A 24779-nucleotide genomic window follows, 5' to 3' on the forward strand; every position below is an offset into this window, starting at 1 on the left:
GAAGTTGGGCCTGGGAGCCTTGACGTTAGGAACGAGGTCGAACCTGGATCTGGAGCCGGGTGAGGAGTGGCATCGGGAGGTTGGTGGGTAGGAAAGCAGGGGAGAGGCCGAGGTATCACTGGCCTGATCGGGGTCCGGTCTGAGAAGGAAGGGAGGAGCCTGGGGGCGGGGCACGGGGAGAGACCCTCACCTCACGCATCCACAGTCCTGAATCAGTTCTAGACCCTCCCTTCTCTCCTCCCGGCCCAGATTCCGGCTCCCGCTTCCTGCGCCAAGCCTGTTGAAGGGCGCAAGACGCTCGATCTCCATGCTTAATGGACCAGCCCTCTCGTCGTGGCTGGAGAAGCTAGTTTGGCTTCTTGGTCTTGATCCCCGGCGCTCCCAGCCTCCACAAGCTCGACTACTTTCAGAGTTCTAGGAAGCTTGCCCCGCCCCCTGGGTTGTCACCCTCGGCTGTCTACCCAGAATGGAGTCCAGACTTGAGCCTTACTCCAAACTCTTGGGTGTGAGATTATTTCCTGGCGAAGAAGCTCCTTTCCTCCGACCCCCGCCCCCACACTGACTTTAGGAAGATACAGGGGAAGGGTCATCTGTCAAGCTTAGTGTTGTGACCTGTGCAAGGTTTAGGATTTGGAAGAACAGTTCCTGGGATGGCTGTAAGATTAAAGAATTCTAGTCCAGAAGCAGTTCGGCTTTTCAAGATGACCCTCTCTAGCAAATGGGAGAGGCCCATTGTTCTACTGCAGCAGCTGTGAACTCTCCTGCTTCCTGTGCCCCATCTGTCTATAGAGTAGCTGGAATGATCGGGCTGTTTAGATGTGATTAGATAGTGTTGTTCTTGGAAGGACCCGGGAAAGGCCCTCTAATTCATTCCTCTGTTGCTGGTCAAGATTGTAATAACTTCAGTGGTGGCCTAGATTCATGACAGGCATATAAAGAAAGCAGAAACAGAATAGTTGGAGAAGTTCATGGGATTTGGAATACTCCTAGTTCCTCTGCTTGAAGGTTAGATGAATGATCTTTTTACATGAAATCTAACTTTGTCAATGATCCTTGGGCTGTTTTCGTAGGTTATTGTGAGAAGTTTTTGGGCCTGGCCTGCACTTGATAAAGTCTGGTACCTTGCTGGAGTTTTTGGGTGTCCTTTACATTTAATTATTTTAATGCTTCAGTTCTCAAATCCATACATTCTCTTGGTGGGAAGACTGGGAATGGAGTAACATTTGAATTATTGCAGTTCAGCCAAAGAATTTCATTTCTCTAATCGGTTACTCTAAAATTTGTCTTTTGACAAGGAAGGAATTTAGCTGATCTGTTTTATATGTGTAGCCTGAGTGATTAAAAATGACTAGCACATTAGAGAGTATTGTGTTTGTTGAATGAATCCATGCTAGAGTGAATGAATGGGAAGTGAAACATTGTTTCATTTACTTATAATATCACAGTAGGTCATCAGTGGCAGGACTCCTTGTGTGAGTAGACACTAGAAATCATTACCCCTGGGGAATGGAGGCTGTTTCCCCATTCCATTGGGCCTGTCTAAAGTTGAAATTTATACCCTCTTGGCAGTGACAAAACATGGGGTTCACAGTAACAAATTTTTACTTTGAAGGGGTAATCTGGCTACTGTCTGGGGCAGAAACTGCCTGATAAGGTCAGTCCTTTTTTCTGTCTATTTCCTATCCTGTATAGTTGATCTGTCTTTAGAAAGTTGATTTTGATTAATTTCTCTCTTCTCTTTCATCTTTTAGGTGAGACCAAGTTGGGGATGCACTCATAATGAACGTCAACCAGTCAGCTCCACCTGTGCCGCCATTTGGGCAGCCCCAGCCTGTCTACACAGGGTATCATCAATCCAGCTATGGTGGGCAACCAGGGTCCACAGCCCCACCAACTGCCTATGGCGCCTACAATGGCCCAGTACCAGGCTATCAGCAAACACCTCTCCCAGGTGTGTTTCCAAGTTTCCTTTGAGCTAAGGAGAGGAATCAGTAGTGTTCAGGTTGGGTGGTATTGCCCTACCTAAGCTGCCTAGAGAGTTGGAGTGGCTGGGATTGTGGAACATGACTCTGGCTCTCAGTCACTGAGAACTTTGTGGGCAGTCTGCCCTTCCCTGTTTTTACATAAGTTCTGCCTTAAGACATCTAGTGGAAGCACATCTTCCAGTTTCAGTGGTAGTTCATTTCATGTGAATGTCACCCTATACAGCCTCAACTGCCTGCTTTGTTCACAGCTGGATGGAAAGGTTGTGGTCAAAGCTCCTCCAGAGCCTGTGACCAGGATTAAATATTTCCTATTGACCTAAAGTCTCCCTGAAATCACTTGTTCCTCATATATATTGATAATGCCTCTCATTGGATTAATGGTTCTATCTATAAATGACCCTGTGACAGGGAAACTAATTCATGGGTAAAAAGTGTGGTGTTTGTGTGCTTCTCCATTCTTTCTGCTCATATCATTCTTTGCCTTTGCTTGAGTTTCATCTGCTTCTTAGATGCTCTGTAGTATCAGGGCAATAAGAGAAGACTAATCTGGTGCTGCCTTAGGATCAGTGTTTGGCTTTTACATTACTTTTTCAAGAAGAGCAGCTGGTACTCTACAGCTTCTCTGTATGGCTTTTTGGAAAATGGCTAACAGTAGATCTTTGGTTAGGCTAGCTGAAGACTTAGGGTATGCCAAACGTTTTATGCTTTTTAGGATAGTAAATTCTATACAGGGATATGGGGAAAACAGGGCACCAAGGAGGCATAAGTAAGATTTGGGAAATGAATGAAGTATTACCATTTTAATTATAATTTTGAGAAAAAAATTTGTAAAGTGGTGAGATTAGGTCTCAGGTCTTTGGAAGAGCCTTATTCTGGATTTGGACTTTGGCTGGACAGAGTCCACCTCTGATCTCTCAAGTCCTGGCTTATCAGGACGGAGTTTGGCATTGCCCCAAGAGGAAGCTTTGTTATTGAATGGAAAACGTATCTGGTTCTGTGATAGCTAGTGAGTAGGTTCAGATTAATTAACCTGTAGGCAGGTTCTAAATTGTCTGATCTCTACTGAGGAACAGAGCAAAAGAAAAACAACTGTTTGAACAGGGGTCAGCAACATTTCCAAAGTGATGTGCCAACTTACTAATTCCCTGCATTTCATGTGGGAAGGATGGTTGGGGATGGTATGCGGAAAGGATGGTTGGGGAGTTAGTAGAAATAGCTTTGATGCATCTCTGATGGGCAAAACGATGGAGTACAGCTTTTGTGAAGATAAAGGTGGCAGCACTAATGGGAGGGCAAATCAGTTGTCTTGACTGAACCACTGGGCAGAATCTCCAAACTGTGAGAACACTTTCCTGAGCCATGTGATATTGGGAGCATCAACACTTAGAAGTGGATAAAAAGAAGATGGTTAAGATAATTAGAATATATGAAAAAGAGGCTGACAGAATGGTCTCCCCAGGAGGAGCCTTTCTTTATAATCTAGTTTGTTATATTACTTGATCATCTTCTGCATCAACTTTCTCATATGCTCTAAGTTTCTGAGTTCTGGAGTTGGATCTTTTCCTTAAAAGAGTTGGCTTTTTGGGGTGCCTAGCTGGCTAAGTTGGTGGAGCATGTGACTCTTGATCTTGGGGTTGTGAATTTGAACCCCATGTTGGGTGTAGAGATTACTTAAAAATCTTTTTTTTTTTTTAAGAGTTGACTTTTTGTCTAGGATAAGAACATTAGATTGACCTGGATTGAGTGGGAGTGTATGTTGATCACAGGAAGCGTCTCCATTCTTGTAGCTCTGGTTACAGCTTCATCTGTAGTATATCTGTCTAGGAGAGTGGAGACACCCTGACTGGTCATCCATGTTCAGAATCTGTAACTAGAGTTGCATGTTCCTGGTATCCTTTTGATTGCAAAGCTGTAATATTGGGCCAGCGAAGGTTTGAGCTTATTTATCCTTGCTTTACATTCCTTGCTCAGGGTGGAGAAGAACGTTATTTCTCAATCATTTAGTTTCTGTCCTTTACCCTCAGGTGTGTCGAGAGCCCCACCTTCTTCAGAGGCACCTCCAGCCTCAACAGCACAGGCCCCTTGTGGCCAGGTTGCATATGGCCAGTTTGGCCAAGGAGATGTACAGAATGGGCCAAGCTCCACTGTTCAGATGCAGAGGTATGTACTTGGGTCAACCTAAAATTGGTCTGATGAAGCTAGAAGAATTAGGAATGGATGAGGGCCTGTTTCCTCTACTTTTTTCTTTGCCTTTCCCTTAGATCCTCTTTTCTCTTCCCTCCACTTTTTTTTATTTTGTTTGCATTTTTCCAGGTTACAGGTGCTGCTTTTGTCCACTCTGTAGATCATTATCCCATTAAGTTCTTTTGTGTATTCTTTCTTTTTCTGTAAACTTGAGTTTTTTCTTGACTAGACATGTATCTTCAATAATAGTTGCAATCCTACCGAATCTATCCTCAGGGGGAAACAGGAAAAAGGGATCTCAGATTTATGTCTCTTCTGACTTCTTCCTTTCCTCTCAATCAGCAGTTAGTAGGACTTCTTGGTTAAGTTTGGGTGTGACCAGTTATGAAAGGAAAGATACTCAAAGAAAAACCACATAAATGATAAAAACTTTTGTGGTTCATGATCCAATAAACACCTGTCTTTGTATGGAAGTCCATTAAAGGAAGTCAGTCATCTCTGTTGGACGGTTGTTTATTTCTTGGTAAACAAAGAATAAAGTATAACTGTGAGTAGGTTGTGTGGTAATGGCATTTTTATTTAAGTGTCCAGAATATACATATTTAGCATAGAACAATAGCCTGGAGAAAGAGCCTGGGAAGTGCTCCCTAACTTTGTATGTTGGTATAGGGAATTCATTCATTCATTCATCCACTCAAAAATATTTATTTTGTATTATTGTGTGTTGGCTCTTGTTCTAGCGGTTGGAGATAAAAGCAGTAAACAAAACAGACCAGATCTCTGTCCTGATGGAACTTATAATCTAGTGGAGTACACAGACCATAACAAGTAGACAAATAGAAATAAGAAATAAAACAGAGTAAGGATACACAGAATGCCTGGTGAGGAGGTAGGGAGCTGTTTTAAATGCATTGCTCAAGGAAAGCCTCTCTGAAGTGATATTTGAAACCTCAGTGAAATGATGAAGGGAGCTATCTGAAGAAGGGAGAAGAGTGTCTTGGGTAGAGGGAAAAACAAGGGTAAAGGCCCTGATGGAGAAATTAATTTGGCAGATGTGAGGAAGAGCAAGAAGGCCAGTGTGGCTAGAGCAGACTGGAGAGTGGAGGAGATAAGATAGGAATATAGGCAAGAGCCATATCATGTAGTGCTTTGTAAGCCATAGTAAGAAGTGTAAATTTGGGTGCCTGGGTGGCTCAGTTGGTTAAGCGACTGCCTTTGGCTCAGGTCATGCTTCTGGAGTCTGGGATTGAGGCCCGCGTCAGACTCCCTACTCAGTGGGGAGTCGGCTTCTTCCTCTGACCCTCCCCCCTCCTGCTTTCCTCTCTCATTCTCTCTCTCTCAAGTAAATAAATAAAATCTTGAAAAAAAGAAGATTTAAGAAGTGTAAATTTGATTTTAGTTGCAGTGAGAAGCCTTTGGATTTATGTGTTCGTTCATTTATGCAACGATTCTTTTCATTGTAATATAAAACACACACAAAAACCATATAGAACAAATGTATGGCTTCATAAATTATCATAAAGGGAACCCCCTTGTAACTACAACCCAGATGAAGAAATAGAACTCTGCCACGCACCCCAAAAGAGGCCCCTTCTGCATGCCTCAATTCAGTCATAACTCTCTCCTTATCCCCTTAAGTAATGATTATCCTAACTTATAGTAACCACTTTCTTGTGTTTTTAAAAACAGTTTACACCCAGGGCACCTGGGTGGCCCAGTTGGTTAAGCAACTGCCTTTGGCTCAGGTCATGATCCTGGAGTCCCAGGATCGAGTCCCAGGATCGAGTCCCGCATTGGGCTCCCTGTTCCGTGGGGAGTCTACTTCTCCCTCTGACCCTCCCCCCTCTCATGCTCTTTCTCTCTCTCAAATAAATAAATAAAATCTTTAAAAGAAAAAAATATTGTTTACACACAAATGTACATCCCTAGACACCACAGTTTAATTTTGCCTATTTAAAAAATAACAACAACAAGAACAACTTGACATGTCTTTTAAGTCTATAGGTTCCCTCTCTCTTTTTTTTTTTCTGTTTATCTGTTGAAGAATTGAAGCCGATTGACCTGAAGAGTTCCCCACAGTCTGGAATCTCCTGGTTACAAATTCATGTTACAGTTCAACATGTTCCTCTTTTCTCTGTATTCTCTGCCACTTGGCAGCCGGATCCAGAGACTTGTTATCTTAATATCTTGTGGGGTTTGTGTGTGTGTGTGTGTGTGTGTGTGTGTGTGTGGTAGTAGTTTTGTGTTAGCAGTTGTTGGTGCTTACTAATACATATATATATGAATTCCTTGGGTTTACAAAATGGGGGATACTTTTTAATTCTTTTTTCATTTATTTGTTTGAATACCATTATTGACATTTCTCCTCATGTGTTATTTGGTTACCAATTGTGCAATTCATTTACCTTTGTTTACCAGATTATAAGGGAATGAATTGGTCCTCTCTTATCTACTGAAGATGACCAGTTCTCCCTTTTTTTTGTTATTAAAGATTTATTTATCTGTTTGAGAGTGTGTGGGTGAGTGAGGGGGAGGGACAGAGGTAGAGAATCCCCAAGCAGACCCCCTGCTGAGCACAGAGCCTGACACCTGGAAATCATGACCTGAGCCGAAACCAAGAGCCAGATACTCACCCAACTAAGCCACCCAGGCACCCCTGGCTCTTCTTTTCTTGAGGCCATGGGGATGATAGAATACTGAAATATGCCATAATTTCTCATTTATTTTATCTCTTATATACAACAGTGTCAGTATAATAGTACTAACACTATCACAAATGTGATTACTAAAAACAGTATCTTTTTAAAAATTTGCATATGCTGCCTCATTCTCTAATAATTTTTTAAAAAATATTTATTTTTTAAAAAGAGGTGAGTGATGGATTTAAGAGTGGAAGTAGGGAATCCTATTAGGAGGTTGTTGTAGTAGTTCAGGTTTAGGATGGTAGTGGTAGAGGTGCTGAGAAAGAAATTTTGGATAGGTAGAGTCAATAGGATTGGATGTGAGATAAGAGAGGAAGAATAAGTCTGGATATCTTTTAACCTGCTGGCTTAAGCCAACTGGATAAATTGTAGTGCTGTTTACTGAGGTGAGGTATATTTGAGGAGCAGATTTTGGGGTGAATTGGAGGGTTTTATTTTGTACATTATAAGTTTAAGAAGCTACTAGCTACCAAGTAGAGATATTGAATAGGTAGTTGTATATACAAATCTGCAGGTGAGGAATGATGCCAGGACTAGAGATAAAAATTTGGGAGTCTTCAGCATAGAGATGTTATTTAATGGCATAGGACTGATTAGATGAAATCATTTAGAAAGTGATCACTGGGGGCGCCTGGGTGGCCCAGTCGTTGGGCGTCTGCCTTCTGCTTGGGTCACGATCCCAGGGTCCTGGGATCGAGCCTCGCATTGGGCTCCCTGCTCAGTGGGAAGCCTGCTTCTCCCTCTCCCGCTCCCCTTGCTTATGTTCCCTCTCTCTTTCTGTCAAACAAATAAATAAAATATTAAAAAAAAAAAAAAGAAAGTGATCACTGACAGTAAAGAACAGAATTGAGGGGACGCCTGGGTGGCTTAGTTGGTTGAGCATCTGCCTTCGGCTCAGGTCATGATCCCAGGGTCCTGGGTTCGAGTCCTGCATCGGGCTCCTTGCTCAGCGGGGAGCCTGATGCGGGGCTCGATCCCAGAACCCTGGGATCATGACCTGAGCCAAAGGCAGACGCTTAACGACTGAGCCACCCAGGCGCCCTGCTTACCAGCATTTTAAAAGGAGATCCGAGGAGGAGCCATCAAAAAACATTGAGAAAGAGCAGTAGTGAGATTGGAGATTAGCCAGGAGAGTGTGGCATCCTGAAACTAGGTGAAGAAAGTATTTCAGGAAGGCAAGAGAGTAACCAGCTGTGTTATTTGCTGCTGAAAGGTAAGATGAGGACTGAGAATTGGTCATTGTGTTGGGTGAGGTTCGGCATCGTTAACAAATGTGGTTTCAGTGAGATATGAAGACAGCCATCTAGTTGGAGTGAGTCAAACAGTTTCAATTGGGTAGTAGATTAATATAACCTGAAAACCCTTCTGCTACAAATATCTAGAAAGGAGAGGGGAAATAGAAGCAAAAAATGTTTTTCAAGCACATAATCAAGCTTAAAAAGAAAGAAAGTGAAATCCTCAAGTGCCAGAGACCAAGTGGGAACTGAAAATCAGAGTGGTAAGTAGACACCATGGCTGCCTTTGGAGAGGGTGGGAATGATCGTTTTGAGAACTTGGGGACTTCAGTTTAAGGAGGTACTGGGGATGGGGGGGATGAGTCTCGGCTTTTCTGAGCTGAGGTTTGGTCTGGAGACCTTATTTATGAAGTCTGGACCTGGGCTGCACCTTCAGTGAACAGGTACACTAGGAAAAAAAATATGCACACTGGCACTGGGGGATATTAAGGAATCTTATTTCTTGTGGGTTGACTGTGGGTAAGTGGAGGGAAAAATGTCTTAGGACTGCAAATGGACACAAGGGATCTTGGGGAATGAAAATGTGCTAAAATTAGATTCTGGTGATGGTTGCAGAACTCTATAAATTTACTAAAAATCATTGAATTGTACACTTAAAAGGAATGGATCTAACGGTATGGAAATTGTATTTCAAAACTTTTTAAAAAAATGTCATCTTGGGTGGCAATACCGTTGGAGTATCTTACAGAAGCAAATGTGAAACAACCACACTCCGTCAACTCAGGCTGTAAAGGATTCTCAGAGAGAAAAAAAAAAAACTGATTAGACTAACTAGAGACTATTAGAGGAGAGCAGATCGTGGACTAGTACCTGAAAGCATTAAGGGAATACAATTGTCAATGTAGAATTATGTACCTAGCTGAGAGAAAGCACAAATAAAGACATTTACAGACAGACTCAGAGTTTACCATGTATGTATAGACCTTGGTTGAGAAAATTATTAAGGGATAGACTAAAGAAAAAAAGGAAAATAAACCCAGAAAGAAGGATCTTTAAAAAGAAAGGGAAATAGGAACTAAAGACGTATTGGTAGAGCATAGACCATTCTTTTGTAATGTTTAGCTAAAGGAGGAGCAAAAGCTTGAGGGTGGTATGAGGTTTTAGGGCAGTTTTATTTGGCTGGATTTTTATTTATTTTTTTTAAGGATTTTATTTATTTATTTGAGAGAGCGTGTGAGAGAGAGAGCACAAGCAGGGGGGAGGGTTAGAGGGAGAAGCAGACTCCTTGCTGAGCAGGGAGCCCAATGCGGGACTCAAACCCAGGACCCTGGGATCATGACCTGAGCTGAAGGCCGACACTTCACCAATTGGGCCACCCAGATTCCCAGGCTGGATTTTTAGAAACAACTTAAATGAGATATAACTCACATCCCATTCAGTTCGCCCATTTAAAGTGTACAATTCAATGGTTTTTAGTATATTCACAGATATGTGCAACCATCACCACAGTTTGAGAACATTTTCATCACCTCAAGAAGAAACACCATATCCTTTAGCTCAGTAGCTACTATTATTTAGCTAGTCCTTCAATCCCCCTCAGCCCTAAGCAACCACTATAGTAGTTTCCCTTTCCGCAATCCGTAAGCAGATGATCCTCTTTCTGACGTACTATCAGAGGGTCAGTAGTAACTTCCTCACAAAGCCTTCATCATTCACTCCCTTTGTCTCATCACGTAGGCATTTTATCATCTCATTATCAGGAGAAGAAGGGTGAGTATAGTACAATAAGATAGAACATATTAAAAAGCTATTCAACTTCATAAATAATGAGAAAAGTACAAGTCAAAAAGCGTAACAAGGGGCGCCTGGGTGGCTCAGTTGTTAAGCGTCTGCCTTCGGCTCAGGTCATGATCTTAGGGTCCTGGGGATCCAGCCCCACATCGGGCTCCCTGCTCGGCAGGAAGCCTGCTTCTCCCTCTCCCACTCCCCCTGCTTGTGTTCCTGCTCTCGCTATCACTCTCTCTCTCTCTGTCAAATAAATAAAATCTTTAAAAAAAAATAACAAGATTCTACTATGTAGCCATCAAAGTGGCAAAATTAAAAAGTCTGATAGTCCCAAGTATTGCTGAGGAAAAGGAGTAGTAGGAACTCTTATCCGCTGGTGGTCAGATGCAAATTAGAACAACTACTTCAGGGAAATAATTTGGAATTATCTGTTAAAATCAAAGCTATACATACCTTCTGATCTGGCAATTCACTCATAGATATATGCCTTAGAAAAATTCATGTATATATAAACAAGTATATGAGTGTTCATAGCAACGTCGTCTATAATATTAAAAAATTAGGAAAACTTAAATATCCATCTACATTAAAATACTTAAGTAAATTATAACATTTATTTAGTGGAATAACATTTAGTGATGAAAGGCAATGCAAGTATAGATGACTTTCATAATTGTGGTTGAACAAAAGAAGCCAAACCCAAGGAGTAGATATGATGTGATTCTATTTACAAAAGTTTTAAAAAGTGACAGAACTGAACTATGGTTTGTTGTTGTTGTTGTTTTAGAGAGGGAGGAGGGAGGGACAGAGGGAGAGAGAGAATCTCTCTGCCCTGAGCAGGGCCTGACCCTGGGGCTCCATCTCAAAACCCTAAGATCATGACCTGAGCAGAAATCAAGAGTCAGACGCTTAACCAACTGAGCCACCCAGGCGCCCCTGAACTATGTTGTTTTAAAGACAAGGAAATGATTATTAGGAAGTTAAGAAAGTAGTTACCTCTGGGAGAAGAAAGAGGGCTGTGATGGAGGAGAGGCACACAAGGCCTTTGGGTACTAGTGTGTTCTATTTCTTGACTTGGTTTTTAGTTACATTGGTGTTTGTATAATTATTGAATACATATTTGTTTTATGTATTATTTCTATTTCCATTATATTTTATAATTAAAAAGTAAAGTACCTTGAACTAAGATCAAGTTTGGGCTCTAGTTCTAGCTTGGTTTTCTACTTATACTCTTCATGTCTTACTTTTCTATCTGCTCTGCCCTCATTTTGCTGTGAGGATTAAATTAAAGCACTTAGAGATGCTTTGTAAGCTGTAAGGCTATTTACAGACAATATTACTAGGGCATGTGGTGGAGTAACAGTGGGTAGTTGGTAGTATTATCCATATTAATGGAGTAGTAACCATGGAATATAATTATTCTGACAAAGGTTTGTGAGCATTGGCCATGGAGCTAACAGTATGTTAGGTGGTGTGGAAAACAAAAAATGCAAAGCCCAACAAAGACCTTAGGGAGGTGTAAGGTTCACTAGCATAACACTCAGAAAATAGTAGTTGAATGAATGAATGAGTGAAAAGTGTTAAACTGCAACACTGATAGGAACTAACCAAATATAATAAAGTACAAGTTATGTAGTAGAGACAAAATAAGCAGAAAGGATAAATCAGAATTTCAGTGTAACTGACTGTTGTGAAGATTTTGATTCATTCATGAAATCCCATGTGGAGCTTGTTATGTATAATACTCTATGTTGTAGATTTCTACAGTAATATCACCATAGAACACCAGTGCAGTTACTTGCTGATATGTAATGATACTGGAATGATTTTGTATTTATATTTTAATGTGCCATCTAATACCATGGGAATGTCCAGTGTAGCTATCCAAGTAATGAGGCTTTTGCTAGATAAACCCAGCTAGAAGGCTATCTGGTTTATGTCCTATTTCTCTAGTCCCTTTCTGGTAGAGTTGGCATCATCTTTCTGACTAGTACAGAATGTCAAACTCAGCTGACCTACTCTGCTCTTAACACCTTTGCCAGGATAAAGTAGTCAAGTACTTTGGTTTAAAAGTTAAACAATCAAACTACATTTGTTTGATCCCACATTTGTTAAGTGCCTGTTGTGTTAATGCTTCTGCACACTTTCCCTTTCAACTTCTTCAGGGCTTCTACTTAGAATACTGAGATGTTTTGTTTGTTTGTTTATTGAGGTGGTTTTTCAACAAAGGATTAAGTCAGAGGAGGTGATAATCTAGTACATATTTGAGGGTGCTTGGCATATGTTTGTGGAGTGAACCTAATGGAAAACAAGATTTGCCATGAATAATCATAGTGTAGATCATCAGGAACATAATATATCTACAAGTATACAAAAGTACAAAGCCATAAAAGAGCCCAGGCTGACAGTAAGATGCTGTAGAACAGTACAGTTTTGTTTTTTTTTTTAAAGATTTTATTTATTTATTTGACAGAGAGAAGACAGCGAGAACAGGAACACAAGCAGGGGGAGTGGGAGAGGGAGAAGCAGGCTTCCCGCTGAGCAGAGAGCCCGATGTGGGGCTTGATCCCAGGACCCTGGGATCATGACCTGAGCTGAAGGCAGACGCTTAACGACTGAGCCACCCAGGCGCCCTAACAGTACAGTTTCTTGTATGATGTGGAGCTCCTGCCAGCTTTGAAGAGTGTCCCAGCCTACTTGTCACCTCCACCTTCCTTGTCTTCACAGGTTTCCTGGGTCTCAGCCTTTTGGGTCAGTCCCACTGGCCCCTGTGGTCAGCCAGCCAACTGTGCTTCAGCCCTATGGCCCTCCCCCGACAAGTGCACAGGTGACTGCTCAGCTGGCCGGAATGCAGATCAGTGGTGCTGTGGCCCCAGCCCTTACCCCTGTGGGGCTGGGCTATGGTGAGTAGCTATGATCACAGGAATGTTACTATCCCCTTCTTTTTAGAAGCATCAGACTCTGGGGTATACCTGCATCCCTCTTATGTCTTGTGCTTCTGAGTGCCAGCAGATGGGACAATCATTCCTGCCCCTCGTGTGGAAAAGGAGTGATTTACTGAATAAGAAGGCAGAATGACTAGGGATCTGACTCTACCTCTTCTAATTCTCAGGCCCACCAACATCGCTGGCCTCAGCCTCAGGAAGTTTCCCCAACTCTGGTCTGTATGGCTCCTATCCTCAGGGCCAGACTCCCCCCCTTAGCCAGGCCCAGGGTCATCTTGGGACCCAGCCTCCCCAGCGATCTGCCCCACCACAGGCCTCCAGCTTCACATCTCCAGCATCAGGGGGTCCTCGGATGCCTTCGATGACTGGTCCACTCCTGCCTGGACAGGGTTTTGGGGGGCCCTCAGTGAGCCAGCCCAACCATGTGTCCTCACCTCCTCCTCAAGCTCTGCCTCCTGGCACCCAAATGACTGGGCCCCCAGGACCACCACCACCTATGCACTCCTCCCAGCAGCCAGGCTATCAGCTGCAACCAAATGGTGAGTTTTTCCCGAAGTCTGACTAGGAGCCAAAGGCTTCAGCTATTCAGGTGTTTTTGTTTGTTTGTTTGCTTGCTTTTAGTATTGCTTGCTAAGTGATGAACTAGATGGACAACTTTAGGGTATTTTTCCTAGGATGTAGGGTTTATAAGACATTCTTTTTTCTTTTAGTTCAGATAGTGTGGTCTTTCTCTGAATGGTTATTACCTCGTAATTCTACACTTACAGGAGTCTAGTCATTTTCCTGGGGCCTTAAGAGATAGGGAGGGGATTTTGAATTTATCAACCTTGTGCCCTTGTCTCTCAGGTTCCTTTGGACCAGCCCGGGGCCCTCAGCCCAATTATGGAAGTCCCTACCCAGGAGCACCCACCTTTGGCAGTCAGCCTGGGCCTCCTCAACCACTGCCTCCTAAGCGCCTGGATCCTGATGCCATCCCAAGCCCTGTAAGTAGATACTTATGTGGTCCTAGGGAAGGAGTTTGTGGCTGCCAGATAAGTGAGTTAACCTAGATGAGATGTTTGCCTAGCATTTTCTGATTATTTTCCCTTTTCATTCATCCTGTAGGTGTAGAACCTAGATGTAATTTTTGACGCTTTGAACTGGAACTTGAGGCCCCAGAAATCTTTTGGGGGCACTTTTACTCCATAGCTGGGCAGGGAAGGAAGGGAAGCCAAGAGTGTTCAGTAGTGTCGGTAGAGCTTGGGGTTGAGTGCTGTGTTCTGTCACTATTGGACATAGCATGGTAACCTCTGCCCTTGGAGTAGGAGTTGGGTCCAGGTCTTGTCCTCTTAGATTTGGTAGGATGGCAGTCTTTTTAATGGGTAGAGCTGGTGGGAATTCTCTGAGGGTAGGTGTTAAGAGAAGGAAAGTCTCACTGGTTTCTCTCTGCCCCTAGTTGGACAGTGTTTTAGGAGGAAACCTCCAGTACTTTGGTTGGCTAGAATCCTGCTGTGTAGATGAGGAAAAGTGATCTACAGTTTTTAGGGGCAATGTGGGGAAGCTGCTTTTCCCAGGAAGAGAGTGAATCTCAGCCTTGGAGCCATCATCAGAACCCTCAGGCCTTCCTTATCCTAGTTGGAATAGAAGTTGGGACTGTACTCCTAAGTGGGGGCTACTTTATAGTTCTGTCTACATTTGCTATGTCAGTTACCTCACCATGCTTAGCCATTGTCATATTCCATTCTGTTCTCTTCCCTCTTCCTTTGGGGAATTACCATGGTGAAGGACCCTGTTAGCTAAGAGGAACCCTAGAGGATTAAGCAGACTCTCCTTCAGGGAAAAGGAGAGTCTGGTCCGATGTAAAGAAAGGCTTCCTTAAGCATAAGCAGAGTCCTTAGATGGGAGGTTTGGCCTTTTGGAGGGAACATCCCTCTTCCTCCTCCTTAAGATTTCTCCCATTCAGCCCCTCCCTGTAAAACTCCTGCTGTTTTCCCCCTTATCTTTCTACGTCATAGTCTGAGCCATTAAAGCCTCTGTGTTGGGCCAGAGAGACTTGGAATTTCTGACCTAGGGAGGGCCTGATTTCAGCAATATGAGCTGGGCTCCAGCTATTCATGTCTAACTCATCAGGGTCGAGAGAAGTAACATCTGCTTCTTGTTCTTTTGTCTCCCTCCCTGTATTCCCCTGCTGCCTTTATTATTAAAACACTAAAAGCAACTCAATGAGCTGCCTCCTCAGCAGAAAACCAGGCACAGAATAGACCCTGATGCCATTCCTAGTCCAGTAAGTGCAGGGGGTGGTGTGTGTGTGTGTGTCATCCCTGTGTTAATGCCACCCATGCATGCCTGTGACCTCATCTTCACCTCATCCACCATGTTCATCCCTCTCCATCCTCTTCCCTTAGTCCTTCTAGATCCTCGCTTTTACAAACCAGAAGGATGTGCATGTCTCAAGTCACCATGTAATGAAATGACAAGCTGTTAGCAGTGCCTTGAGTATGGGGTGGTAGATCAGGCTCTAAGGGTGGGGTCAGGTGGCATGTTAAGCTTTGGTTTTAGTCCTGCTGGGTCCTCCAGGAGTCTGCATGTGACATTTGATAGAACAGGACAAAGTGGAGTGGTAGGTTCTTCCCCTTTGGGATTGATTTGTCTATAGCTTGTGGAGAAACTTTGGGTAGGTGACTACTAATGTACAAGTTTGGGGTACTGGCATTTCTCACAGGGGAGGAGACTGCTGCTTTGGGAAAGTGTGGGCCACTCTTTCATCGGGAGAGTCTGTTTGACTCTGATATATTTTAAGCTTCAACTCTTTCTGCTATGGGATATGGAGTCTTATTCTCCCTTTACGTTTTCTGGTTTTACCAAACCATCTTAAAGTAACTGACCAAATGTCATCAGCCTACACAAAGATCTGATTACCAACTTTGCAAATTTTTTTTTCCGCCTTTGCTGGGTCTGTCAGAATTGTGGGGGATTGAGGATTGGGCTTGTAAGGATCGGGTACTTAATCCTCTTCTCCCCTATTGACACACTGATGCTTACCTGAAAATAAGGTAGCATCTGCTTCCTCACCTTACCTGGTCATTTCTGTTTAATCCTCTCCTCACCCTGTCCCTTCTACTTTCATTGAGTGTAGAGTCATTCCAGGTAGATTCATTTTTACATGGTTACTGTTGTCTGTTTACCTGCTCTCACTCAGAATGTGTCTTGGTGAGAGGACGGGGAGGGGAGGCTTGCTGGGGGAGGGAAGCGGAATCTGATCATGTTGGAAGGTTTGTGATGAGACCTGGAGCTTTCCTGGAGTGGGGGGAATAAGGGGTGGTCACCACAGATTGGGGGTCAGGGCAATTCATAAAGAAGCCCATTCTCAGTGTTGTCTGTCCAGAGTTTTGCTGCTGACTATAGAGTGGAAGATTGGCATTGTAGCATCTTATGTGATCTCCAGAAGGAGGGCAGACCTGGTGCATGAGGTATTCTTGGCAAATTACTAGTTTCCATGCTGTAGCTCTAGCCTTTCTTTCTCCAGGCTCTCTAGGACTTGGTACTTCCCTTTCTTCTGTCACCTCACTCATTTCACTTCTTCTCTACAGATTCAGGTTATTGAGGATGACAGGAACAACCGGGGTTCAGAGCCATTTGTTACTGGAGTACGGGGACAGGTGCCACCCTTAGTCACCACCAACTTCCTGGTGAAAGACCAAGGTAAGAAGAGTATTAATTCCTCCCTGGAGGGCTTTTTCTCCTTATGGATAAGCTTTTGTCAGTCTTTTTTTTTTTTTTTTTAAGATTTATTTTATTTATTTGACAGAGAGAAGTGGGAGGAGTGCGCACAGGGGGAGGGGCAGAGGGAGAGGGAGAGAATCTCAAGCAGACTTCGCCCGACATGGAGCCCAGCGTGGGGCTTGACTATGAGATCATGACCTGCGCTGAAATCAAGAGTTGGATGCTTAACCAACTGAGCCACCCAGGCACCCTACTTTGTCAGTCTTTAATTAGAGACCAGTCCCTCCTTGGTCTCTAGGGGAAAAGCCGCCATCAGCTCTAGCATTTGTTGGGGTGGTGGGGTGGATCAGCAATGGAGAGCTGGTGTCTGGAGGGATTCTTTGATCTGACTCCGGTTTTCTACCTCCTCTAGGGAATGCAAGTCCCCGATACATCCGATGCACATCCTATAATATCCCTTGCACATCTGACATGGCTAAGCAGGCTCAGGTGCCCCTGGCAGCTGTCATCAAACCACTGGCAAGGCTGCCTCCAGAGGAGGTAAGTCAGGAAGGGACTAGAGTATAATGAAAGGGAGGAAGAGAGAGGGAGTAAGACTTCTTCCTAGAAATGATTCTGGCAGCCATAATGGAAGAAGTCTTGGTTGGGCGGGAAGGGAGAGTATCTTTAATAGCTTTCTACCCCAGGGCCCATGCCTGATGGGCATGGTTGGGATGAAGGGAAAAGCCCAAGAAATTGTTGGATGGGAGCAGGGTCCATATGGGAAACAAACTATGAAAAGAGGTAGGGCCAACTTATAGGGGAGGAGACGGCTGGATGCAGAAGCCTCTTGTAGCATGGTCATCTCCAGATGATTACAGATACATTATCCTGTTTTTCTTCCTGTACTGTCTATCATCCCAGGTAAGTTAGGGAATGTTAGGACAGCATATAAGAAAAAAAGGTAGATTAGGGTCCAATAGTCCATCTCTTACCTGACTTGGGCCCTGATTTATCACCTCAATACCTGAAATCAGCATGCAAAGAGAGAGCGAGCTTGTCAGCTGCTCTTCCAGCCTTTGGCACGTTTATGCCTAGCTTACTGAATTTAGGGTGGATTTCTCCATAACTGGAAGCTCAAGACTCAGTTTACATCCTGCCTCTCTCTGTCTTGCTCTGTGTTTTTCTCTCTCTGGGTCTCAGTGGGGTTGGTTAGACACTTGGCTTCTGATCTCTTATATGTAGGATGACATCTACTTGGGACATTGGTAGGTGTCACAGAAACCCAGGGATGGGGGAGGATCAGTGTTATAGATACTTGGCTGGGGAAGGAAGCAGAGTTAAGATCCCTAGGGTAAGATAAGAGTGAAGAGGATTGAAGATAGGGCCAGAAATGAGAATCCTAGGTAATCTTTGGCTTTCTCCTTTTATGTCTATGGCAGCCCCTGATTTGGTAGGGCCACTTACACCGTTCTTTTCTTTCAAAAAAGTGGAATTCTGGAGACAAGGAGTAAGGAGAGGGAACTATAGAATTTGGACTCTTAGGGACATTCCTGTGACCAGTACCCTCATCATTTATCTTCATTCCCCTTCACTGTCCTACCCCCTCTGGCAAAATATCTTAGCCATGCCCTCCTCCCTCCAGGTTGTTGCTCTTCATCTATTGCCACATGTCTCAACCCACTGTAGCTTTCCTCTGTCTGAGCCCCTCCCCTTTGCTCCTTAGGCTTCACCGTATGTTGTGGACCATGGGGAATCTGGCCCTTTGCGCTGCAATCGCTGCAAAGCATATATGTGTCCCTTCATGCAGTTCGTTGAGGGAGGGAGGCGCTTCCAGTGCTGCTTTTGCAGTTGTATCAATGATGGTATGTTCACTGTGGCTGGGATTGGGGGGGGTGTTCTTCTGTATTGCATCTTCATTGTTCTCTTTCTAGTGAGATAGGTGAGGTTCCCTTATTCAGGAACTGGGGAAGTAGGGCACAGATGGGGATGTGGGGCAGTAGAGTGAGCTCAGCCAGAGCCAGACTTACTAAGACTGAGAGTGGACGTTCGAGTAATACTCTGTCATGCTCCCCACAGTTCCCCCCCCAGTATTTTCAACATCTGGATCATACTGGCAAACGTGTGGATGCCTATGACCGTCCGGAGTTATCCCTGGGCTCGTATGAATTCTTGGCCACTGTAGATTACTGCAAGGTAAGGGAAAGTAGCATGGGGAGGAGTGGTGGGTATCTTTTCATTGTCTCCTCTTTCACTGTCCCCTTTGATGTTGACTTCTCTCTAGTCATTTAGCCTGCTTACCAGTACCCCTCTCTCCCCCAACGTTTCCTTCCTCTGCAGAACAATAAGTTCCCCAGCCCTCCTGCCTTCATCTTCATGATTGATGTCTCCTACAATGCCATCAGGAGTGGTCTTGTTAGGCTCCTCTGTGAGGAGCTCAAGTCACTGTTAGACTTTCTACCTAGGTGAGACCTACGGAGACAAGGTGCTTCCCTTGGATAATCGCTGGGGTGGGGGTGGTTCTGGGTTGTTGACTCAATAGGTAGAGCTTGAGGTCATGAAGCTGGCTGGTGGAGAAGGGGGCAAGTATGGGTAATGATGTTACCTTCTACAGGGAGGGCGGAGCAGAAGAGTCAGCAATCCGTGTTGGCTTTGTCACCTATAATAAGGTGCTCCACTTCTACAATGTGAAGAGCTCCTTGGCCCAGCCACAGATGATGGTTGTATCTGATGTGGCCGACATGTTTGTGCCACTGCTGGATGGCTTCCTTGTCAATGTCAGTGAGTCTCGGGCAGTCATCACCAGGTAAGAGCCAGATTGTAGAGGTAAAGTGGGAGTGGGGCAGAAACCATCACAGAAAGCCAGACAGTTGAGCAGAGGGGTCAGCAGATGGACAGGGACTGTGCCTCAGGAGTTTTCAATCTAGGGGGCCACATGATTCTTCGGAGAATTAAGGCCTGAGGAATCGAGTCTGGATAGCAGTTTTGATTGCTTCCCATCACCTATCTCTTCAGCTTATTGGATCAGATTCCTGAAATGTTTGCAGACACGAGGGAGACAGAGACAGTATTTGCCCCAGTTATCCAGGCTGGGATGGAGGCTCTAAAGGTACGGCTAGAACCCTGACAACTTCCTCTGCCTCGCTTTCCTCTGACCGTCTTGTACCCTGGGATAGAACTCCTGTTTCTTTAGTGATTGAAGACTGTCCAGTGAGTCAGCATATCTGACATAACTGGCACTGAATAAATGACGAGGGAAGGGATGAATGAATAATAGCTGAATAAAGGAAAGAATGAACAAGTAGTCCTCTCTTTCCTAGGCTGCTGAGTGTGCAGGGAAGCTGTTTCTGTTCCATACCTCCCTGCCCATTGCAGAGGCCCCAGGGAAACTGAAGAACAGAGACGACAGGAAGTTGATCAACACAGACAAGGAGAAGGTGTGGGTTTGGGAGATGGGGGGAGGACTTTCCATGACAGAGGAAGGTGCTCATTCTTGCAATGCAATGCAATGCAATACTCTTAACTTGCTTGAAGAGGTACTGGAACTAGACACTCTGCTCTTTCACATGTCAAGTCCATGACTGCCAACTTTCTTCAGTGCTCCCACACATCTCTACCCCATTTCATCCCAAAGCCCGGGACAGATTCTTTTTTTTTTTTTAGAGAATGTTCTACTACTGTTGGAAATACCTATGAAGTAGATCTGAAGTCTTACATATATTTGAATATCCCATATTAAATATATAGTTCTCGGGGTGCCTGGGTGGCTCAGTTGGTTGAGCGACTGCCTTCGGCTCAGGTCATGATCCTGGAGTCCCAGGATCGAGTCCCACATCGGGCTTCCTGCTCGGCAGGAAATCTGCTTCTCCCTCTGACCCTCTCCCCTCTCATGCTCTTTCTCACTCTCTCTCTCTCAAATGGATAAATAAAATCTTTAAAAAAAAAAAAGATATATATATATATAGTTCTCAAGTAGGGTGGAGCGGAGATATTTGAATGTTTTATTCTGTTCCTCCCCAGACTCTGTTCCAGCCTCAGACAGGTGCCTATCAGACCCTGGCCAAAGAGTGTGTGGCCCAAGGCTGCTGTGTAGATCTCTTCCTCTTCCCTAACCAGTATGTGGATGTGGCCACGCTCTCTGTTGTACCCCAGCTCACTGGTGGCTCTGTCTACAAATATGCTTGCTTTCAGGTAGGGCATGGGACTCTGGGTGGCAGGTGGAAGCAGGACTAGAATGTCTGCCTACATGCAGAGCAGCTCTTTAGCTGCTGACTCATTAATAGGAATCCTGGTGGGGGAGAAAACGCTATAATATAAAGAAGAGAGCCATAAGTGTAGTGGTTAGGAGCACGGGGCTTGTAATCAGTTTTGGGTTGTTATTCTGGCTCTCCCAGAATACTAGCAGTATGACCTAGGAGAAATTAATTATTGCTTCTTTGTTTCTTCATCTGTAAAATGGGAATTTAATATTTCTTAAGTAAGATTTGTCATCAGGATCAAGTTGTTATATGTAAAGTACTTAATGTGGTACTTGGCACATAGTAAATGCTTAAAAACTATCATTGTCATTATCATCATTATTATCATCTTCACTGTTATTGTTATTATGATTCAGCAGCTTGTAGAATGGAGGGGATGCAGGGAGATAGTCTCCAGGTTGTTATGTAATCAGTGATGTGACTCTGGGCCTGGGGGGCTGCAGGTGGAGAATGACCAGGAACGGTTCCTGAGTGACCTGCGTCGGGATGTCCAGAAGGTTGTTGGCTTTGATGCTGTGATGCGTGTTCGGACAAGCACTGGTCAGTCCTGGTTGGAGAGGAGCAGGTTGGGGACTAAACCCGGGAGGGAGGCAAGTGGCACCTATAATATCTGTAGCCCTGACCTTATCTATGTGGCCTCAGGTATCCGTGCTGTAGATTTCTTCGGGGCTTTCTACATGAGCAACACAACAGATGTGGAGCTGGCTGGGCTGGATGGGGACAAGACAGTGACTGTGGAGTTCAAGCATGACGATCGGCTCAATGAAGAGAGTGGAGCCCTCCTGCAGGTAGCAGGCGTGAGGCAGGGGCTGGGGAGGAAGTGTCAAATATCATTGTACTGGATATAAATAGGCTGCAGGGAAGAGGGAGGGTAGGAGGTGGGTGGAGAGGACTGGAAGAGGCCAGGGAAGGGATGGCTCCTATCTTTCTTCTAGCTTAATAATACAGCAAAGGAGCAGTTTTTCAGAGGGCTTTGGTGAGGGAGGGGTATGAGTTCTCCCTTTCTCCTTTCCCCTAGTGTGCCCTGCTCTATACTAGCTGTGCAGGGCAGCGACGGCTCCGTATCCACAATCTGGCCCTGAACTGCTGCACCCAGCTGGCTGATCTGTATCGAAACTGTGAGACTGACACGCTCATCAACTACATGGCCAAGTTTGGTGAGGGTAGAGGCAGGGAGGGCGAAGTGGGATTGGGGCTGAAAGGTGGTTGTCAGTGATTCCGCATTCCCAGGTAGGTGTGGTGGCAGCAAAGCAGGTGCAATGGGGTGGCCAGCCAGTGACTGCGCTATCTCCCTTTCCCATCCAGCATACCGGGGGGTGCTTAATAGCCCCGTGAAGACTGTCCGTGATACTCTCATCACTCAGTGTGCCCAGATCCTGGCCTGTTACAGAAAGAACTGTGCCAGCCCCTCCTCTGCGGGACAGGTGGGCAAACACTGGAGGAATTGTTGGGACACATGTTCGCATTTGGGAGAGATTGCCCATGATCATTCACTTTATTTTGGTAACCCCTGCAGTTGATCCTTCCTGAGTGCATGAAGCTACTCCCAGTTTACCTGAACTGTGTGTTGAAGAGTGACGTCCTGCAGCCTGGAGCTGAGGTTACTACTGATGACCGTGCCTATGTCCGACAGCTGGTTACTTCCATGGATGTGGCTGAGACCAATGTCTTCTTTTATCCTCGGCTTCTACCATTGGTGCGACTGAGGGCTGGATGAGACATTGTGTGCTGAGAAAAGGGTATCATAGGAGGAAGGGAAGGGTTAATATTATCTGTGTCTGACACTAGTGAATTTGTTTTTAACCTGCATTATCTGATGTAATTTTCACACTGAAAAAGTTACTGAGAGATTGAGCTCTCTGAAATTTCGTTGGGGTGGGGGTGCAAATGTGTCTTACAGTCTTTGGTAAATAACCTCTTGCCCCCTTCCTTTTGTCTAGACAAAGTCTCCCATTGAGAGTGCCACTGAACCACCAGCAGTTCGAGCATCTGAAGAACGTCTAAGCAATGGGGATATATATTTGCTGGAGAATGGGCTCAACCTTTTCCTGTGGGTGGGAGCAAGTGTCCAACAGGGTGTTGTCCAGAGCCTCTTCAGTGTCTCCTCCTTCAGTCAGATCACCAGTGGCTTGGTGAGGGCAGGGAGTCAAGGGGAATTTGGGTGTGGAAATGCATTTTGTGATATGAGTGGGAACCAGTAAAGTTTGTGTGCTAGTCCCCTTTAATAGCAGGGAACATTTGGAGAGGAGGGAGGGTGCTGTCATTATTCCCAGGCTTATTTCAGATGATGAATAAATCTGTGCTGGCCCATTTTTTTTACTGGACTCAGAGTATCTTACCATAAGGATAAATGAATTTTGTGTTGCAGAGTGTTCTGCCAGTTCTGGATAATCCGCTGTCCAAGAAGGTGCGAGGCCTCATTGATAGCTTGAGGGCACAGAGATCACGGTACATGAAGGTAACACTGATCTAAACCCTGGATTTCTTACCTTGGCCTCTCCTGGAAAGGGGGGTGAGAATAAGTGATTGGATAATGGGATTTTAGGGCATGTTTAATTCCTTTTGGCCCCGCCTCATGACCCTATTTTCTGGCCATAGCTTATCGTGGTGAAACAGGAGGACAAGCTGGAGATGCTGTTCAAGCACTTCCTGGTGGAAGACAAGAGCTTGAGCGGGGGAGCATCCTATGTGGACTTTCTGTGTCATATGCACAAGGAAATCCGGCAGCTACTGAGCTAGAGCAAGTGGGTAAATGGCATAGGGTGCCAGGCCAGCTTCCAGAAAGTACCCCAGGATGGCAGAGAAATTGGAACAGTTCCATATCTAAGTCATGTTAGCTGACCTCAGTCTCTTTGGGGGGAGGGGGAGGTATAAGGAGACACCTTTCTGGGATCAAGTATCCTACCACTCTGTCATGTCCTGCTGATGAAAGGTGCCCCTATCCCTTCACATTACCCTCCTTTTCCTGCTAATCCTGTCATAATGAATGTAGTTTCTCAGTTCACTGTATATGATTCGGTGTTGGGGGATTTGAAGGCACCCAGACTCTGGCAATATTATGTGTCCCCTTGGACCAGCCTCCAAGAAGAGAGGGGCAGGCAGGAAGGAATGGGAATCCCAGGGTTACCATGGGGGGGAGGGGCTAATTCAGCTCAGTGTCATCAACAACTTCCTATATTAGGGATAAAACATACAGGTGCACAAGAGCTGGGGTATAGACCATAGATGGTGGAGAGAGAAGTGGTTAGTCAGTCCTTCTTGGGCCTGGAAGTCAGCAACCAAGTCAAAGTTAGGGAGAGTGGTTGATTAGCTTTTCTCTCTCTCCTGCAATGATCAGTGATCACTCAATGGATAGAGGCACATTATCAGAGATGAATGAGCCTGGGAAATGAGTTGCAAAGAATATTAAGACCTGGGAGAGGTACCAGCCTCTTTTCCAGCTGGAGAGGCTCCAACACTGGATGGTTCTGTAGGGAGCCTGATCATCAACTTGCAATACCTCACAGAGCCAGCCCCTATCCCACTCTGAGCTCCCACTGGAAACACTGCTTCTCCAAGGTGGGAGTTGTTGGGGAGAGAGGCAGAGGCGGCTGGAGCTCTGTTCTCTCCTGCTGGGACACCACTCGAGCTTTGGTATTGACAGAGTGGCTGACAGTTATCTTCCAACCTGAACTGGCTGGGGCAGGACAAGGGCTAGGCTTGATGGTGGCCAGGCTTGTCTGCTCCCAGCCTGGGATTCCCCTGCTCTGGACCTCTCATTTATCTTCATTGGTTTATTTTTCAATGCATCTTTAATTTGTAAAGAAATAAAATAAATTAAGATGTAACAATTAGCCTCATTTTTACTTGTGATTTAAGGTTGTCCCCTGCATTCATTCCTGCTAGGCCTAGCACTTCCCAGGAAGTGGCCGGCTGAGCAGAACTGCGCATGCGTCACACGCACCGCGGGCGTAGGACCTCGTCCGTCCCGACTCACCGCAGGGCGGGGTCTGGTGCTGCCGGG

The 24779-nt window shown here is 45.0% G+C and overlaps 1 protein-coding gene across 2 annotated transcripts; it reads left to right on the forward strand.

Annotated features, from left to right (window-relative positions):
• SEC24C (SEC24 homolog C, COPII coat complex component) lies at positions 1 to 24606 on the forward strand. Of its 2 annotated transcripts, XM_044916063.1 has the most exons (24): positions 1 to 59; positions 1752 to 1951; positions 4010 to 4145; positions 12619 to 12794; positions 13004 to 13375; positions 13683 to 13819; positions 16406 to 16517; positions 16951 to 17078; positions 18244 to 18393; positions 18597 to 18713; positions 18858 to 18982; positions 19132 to 19323; positions 19533 to 19626; positions 19838 to 19954; positions 20538 to 20708; positions 21220 to 21316; positions 21419 to 21564; positions 21795 to 21933; positions 22082 to 22200; positions 22293 to 22472; positions 22717 to 22908; positions 23145 to 23234; positions 23375 to 23520; positions 24114 to 24606. In XM_044916063.1, exons 2-23 carry the CDS (start codon positions 1780 to 1782, stop codon positions 23513 to 23515), a joined length of 3303 nt encoding a protein of 1100 aa, XP_044771998.1. In that variant the 5' UTR covers positions 1 to 59; positions 1752 to 1779; the 3' UTR covers positions 23516 to 23520; positions 24114 to 24606. The 2 variants fall into 2 exon arrangements, with proteins under 2 accessions (XP_044771998.1, XP_044771997.1); XM_044916062.1 differs by lacking the exon at positions 1 to 59 and having other exon boundaries at positions 1641 to 1951; positions 23375 to 24606.
• The last annotated feature ends 173 nt before the right edge of the window (positions 24607 to 24779 follow it).

The sequence above is a fragment of the Neomonachus schauinslandi genome, chromosome 6 (assembly GCF_002201575.2).
Source record: "Neomonachus schauinslandi chromosome 6, ASM220157v2, whole genome shotgun sequence".
Classification (NCBI taxonomy): Eukaryota; Metazoa; Chordata; class Mammalia; order Carnivora; family Phocidae; genus Neomonachus; species Neomonachus schauinslandi.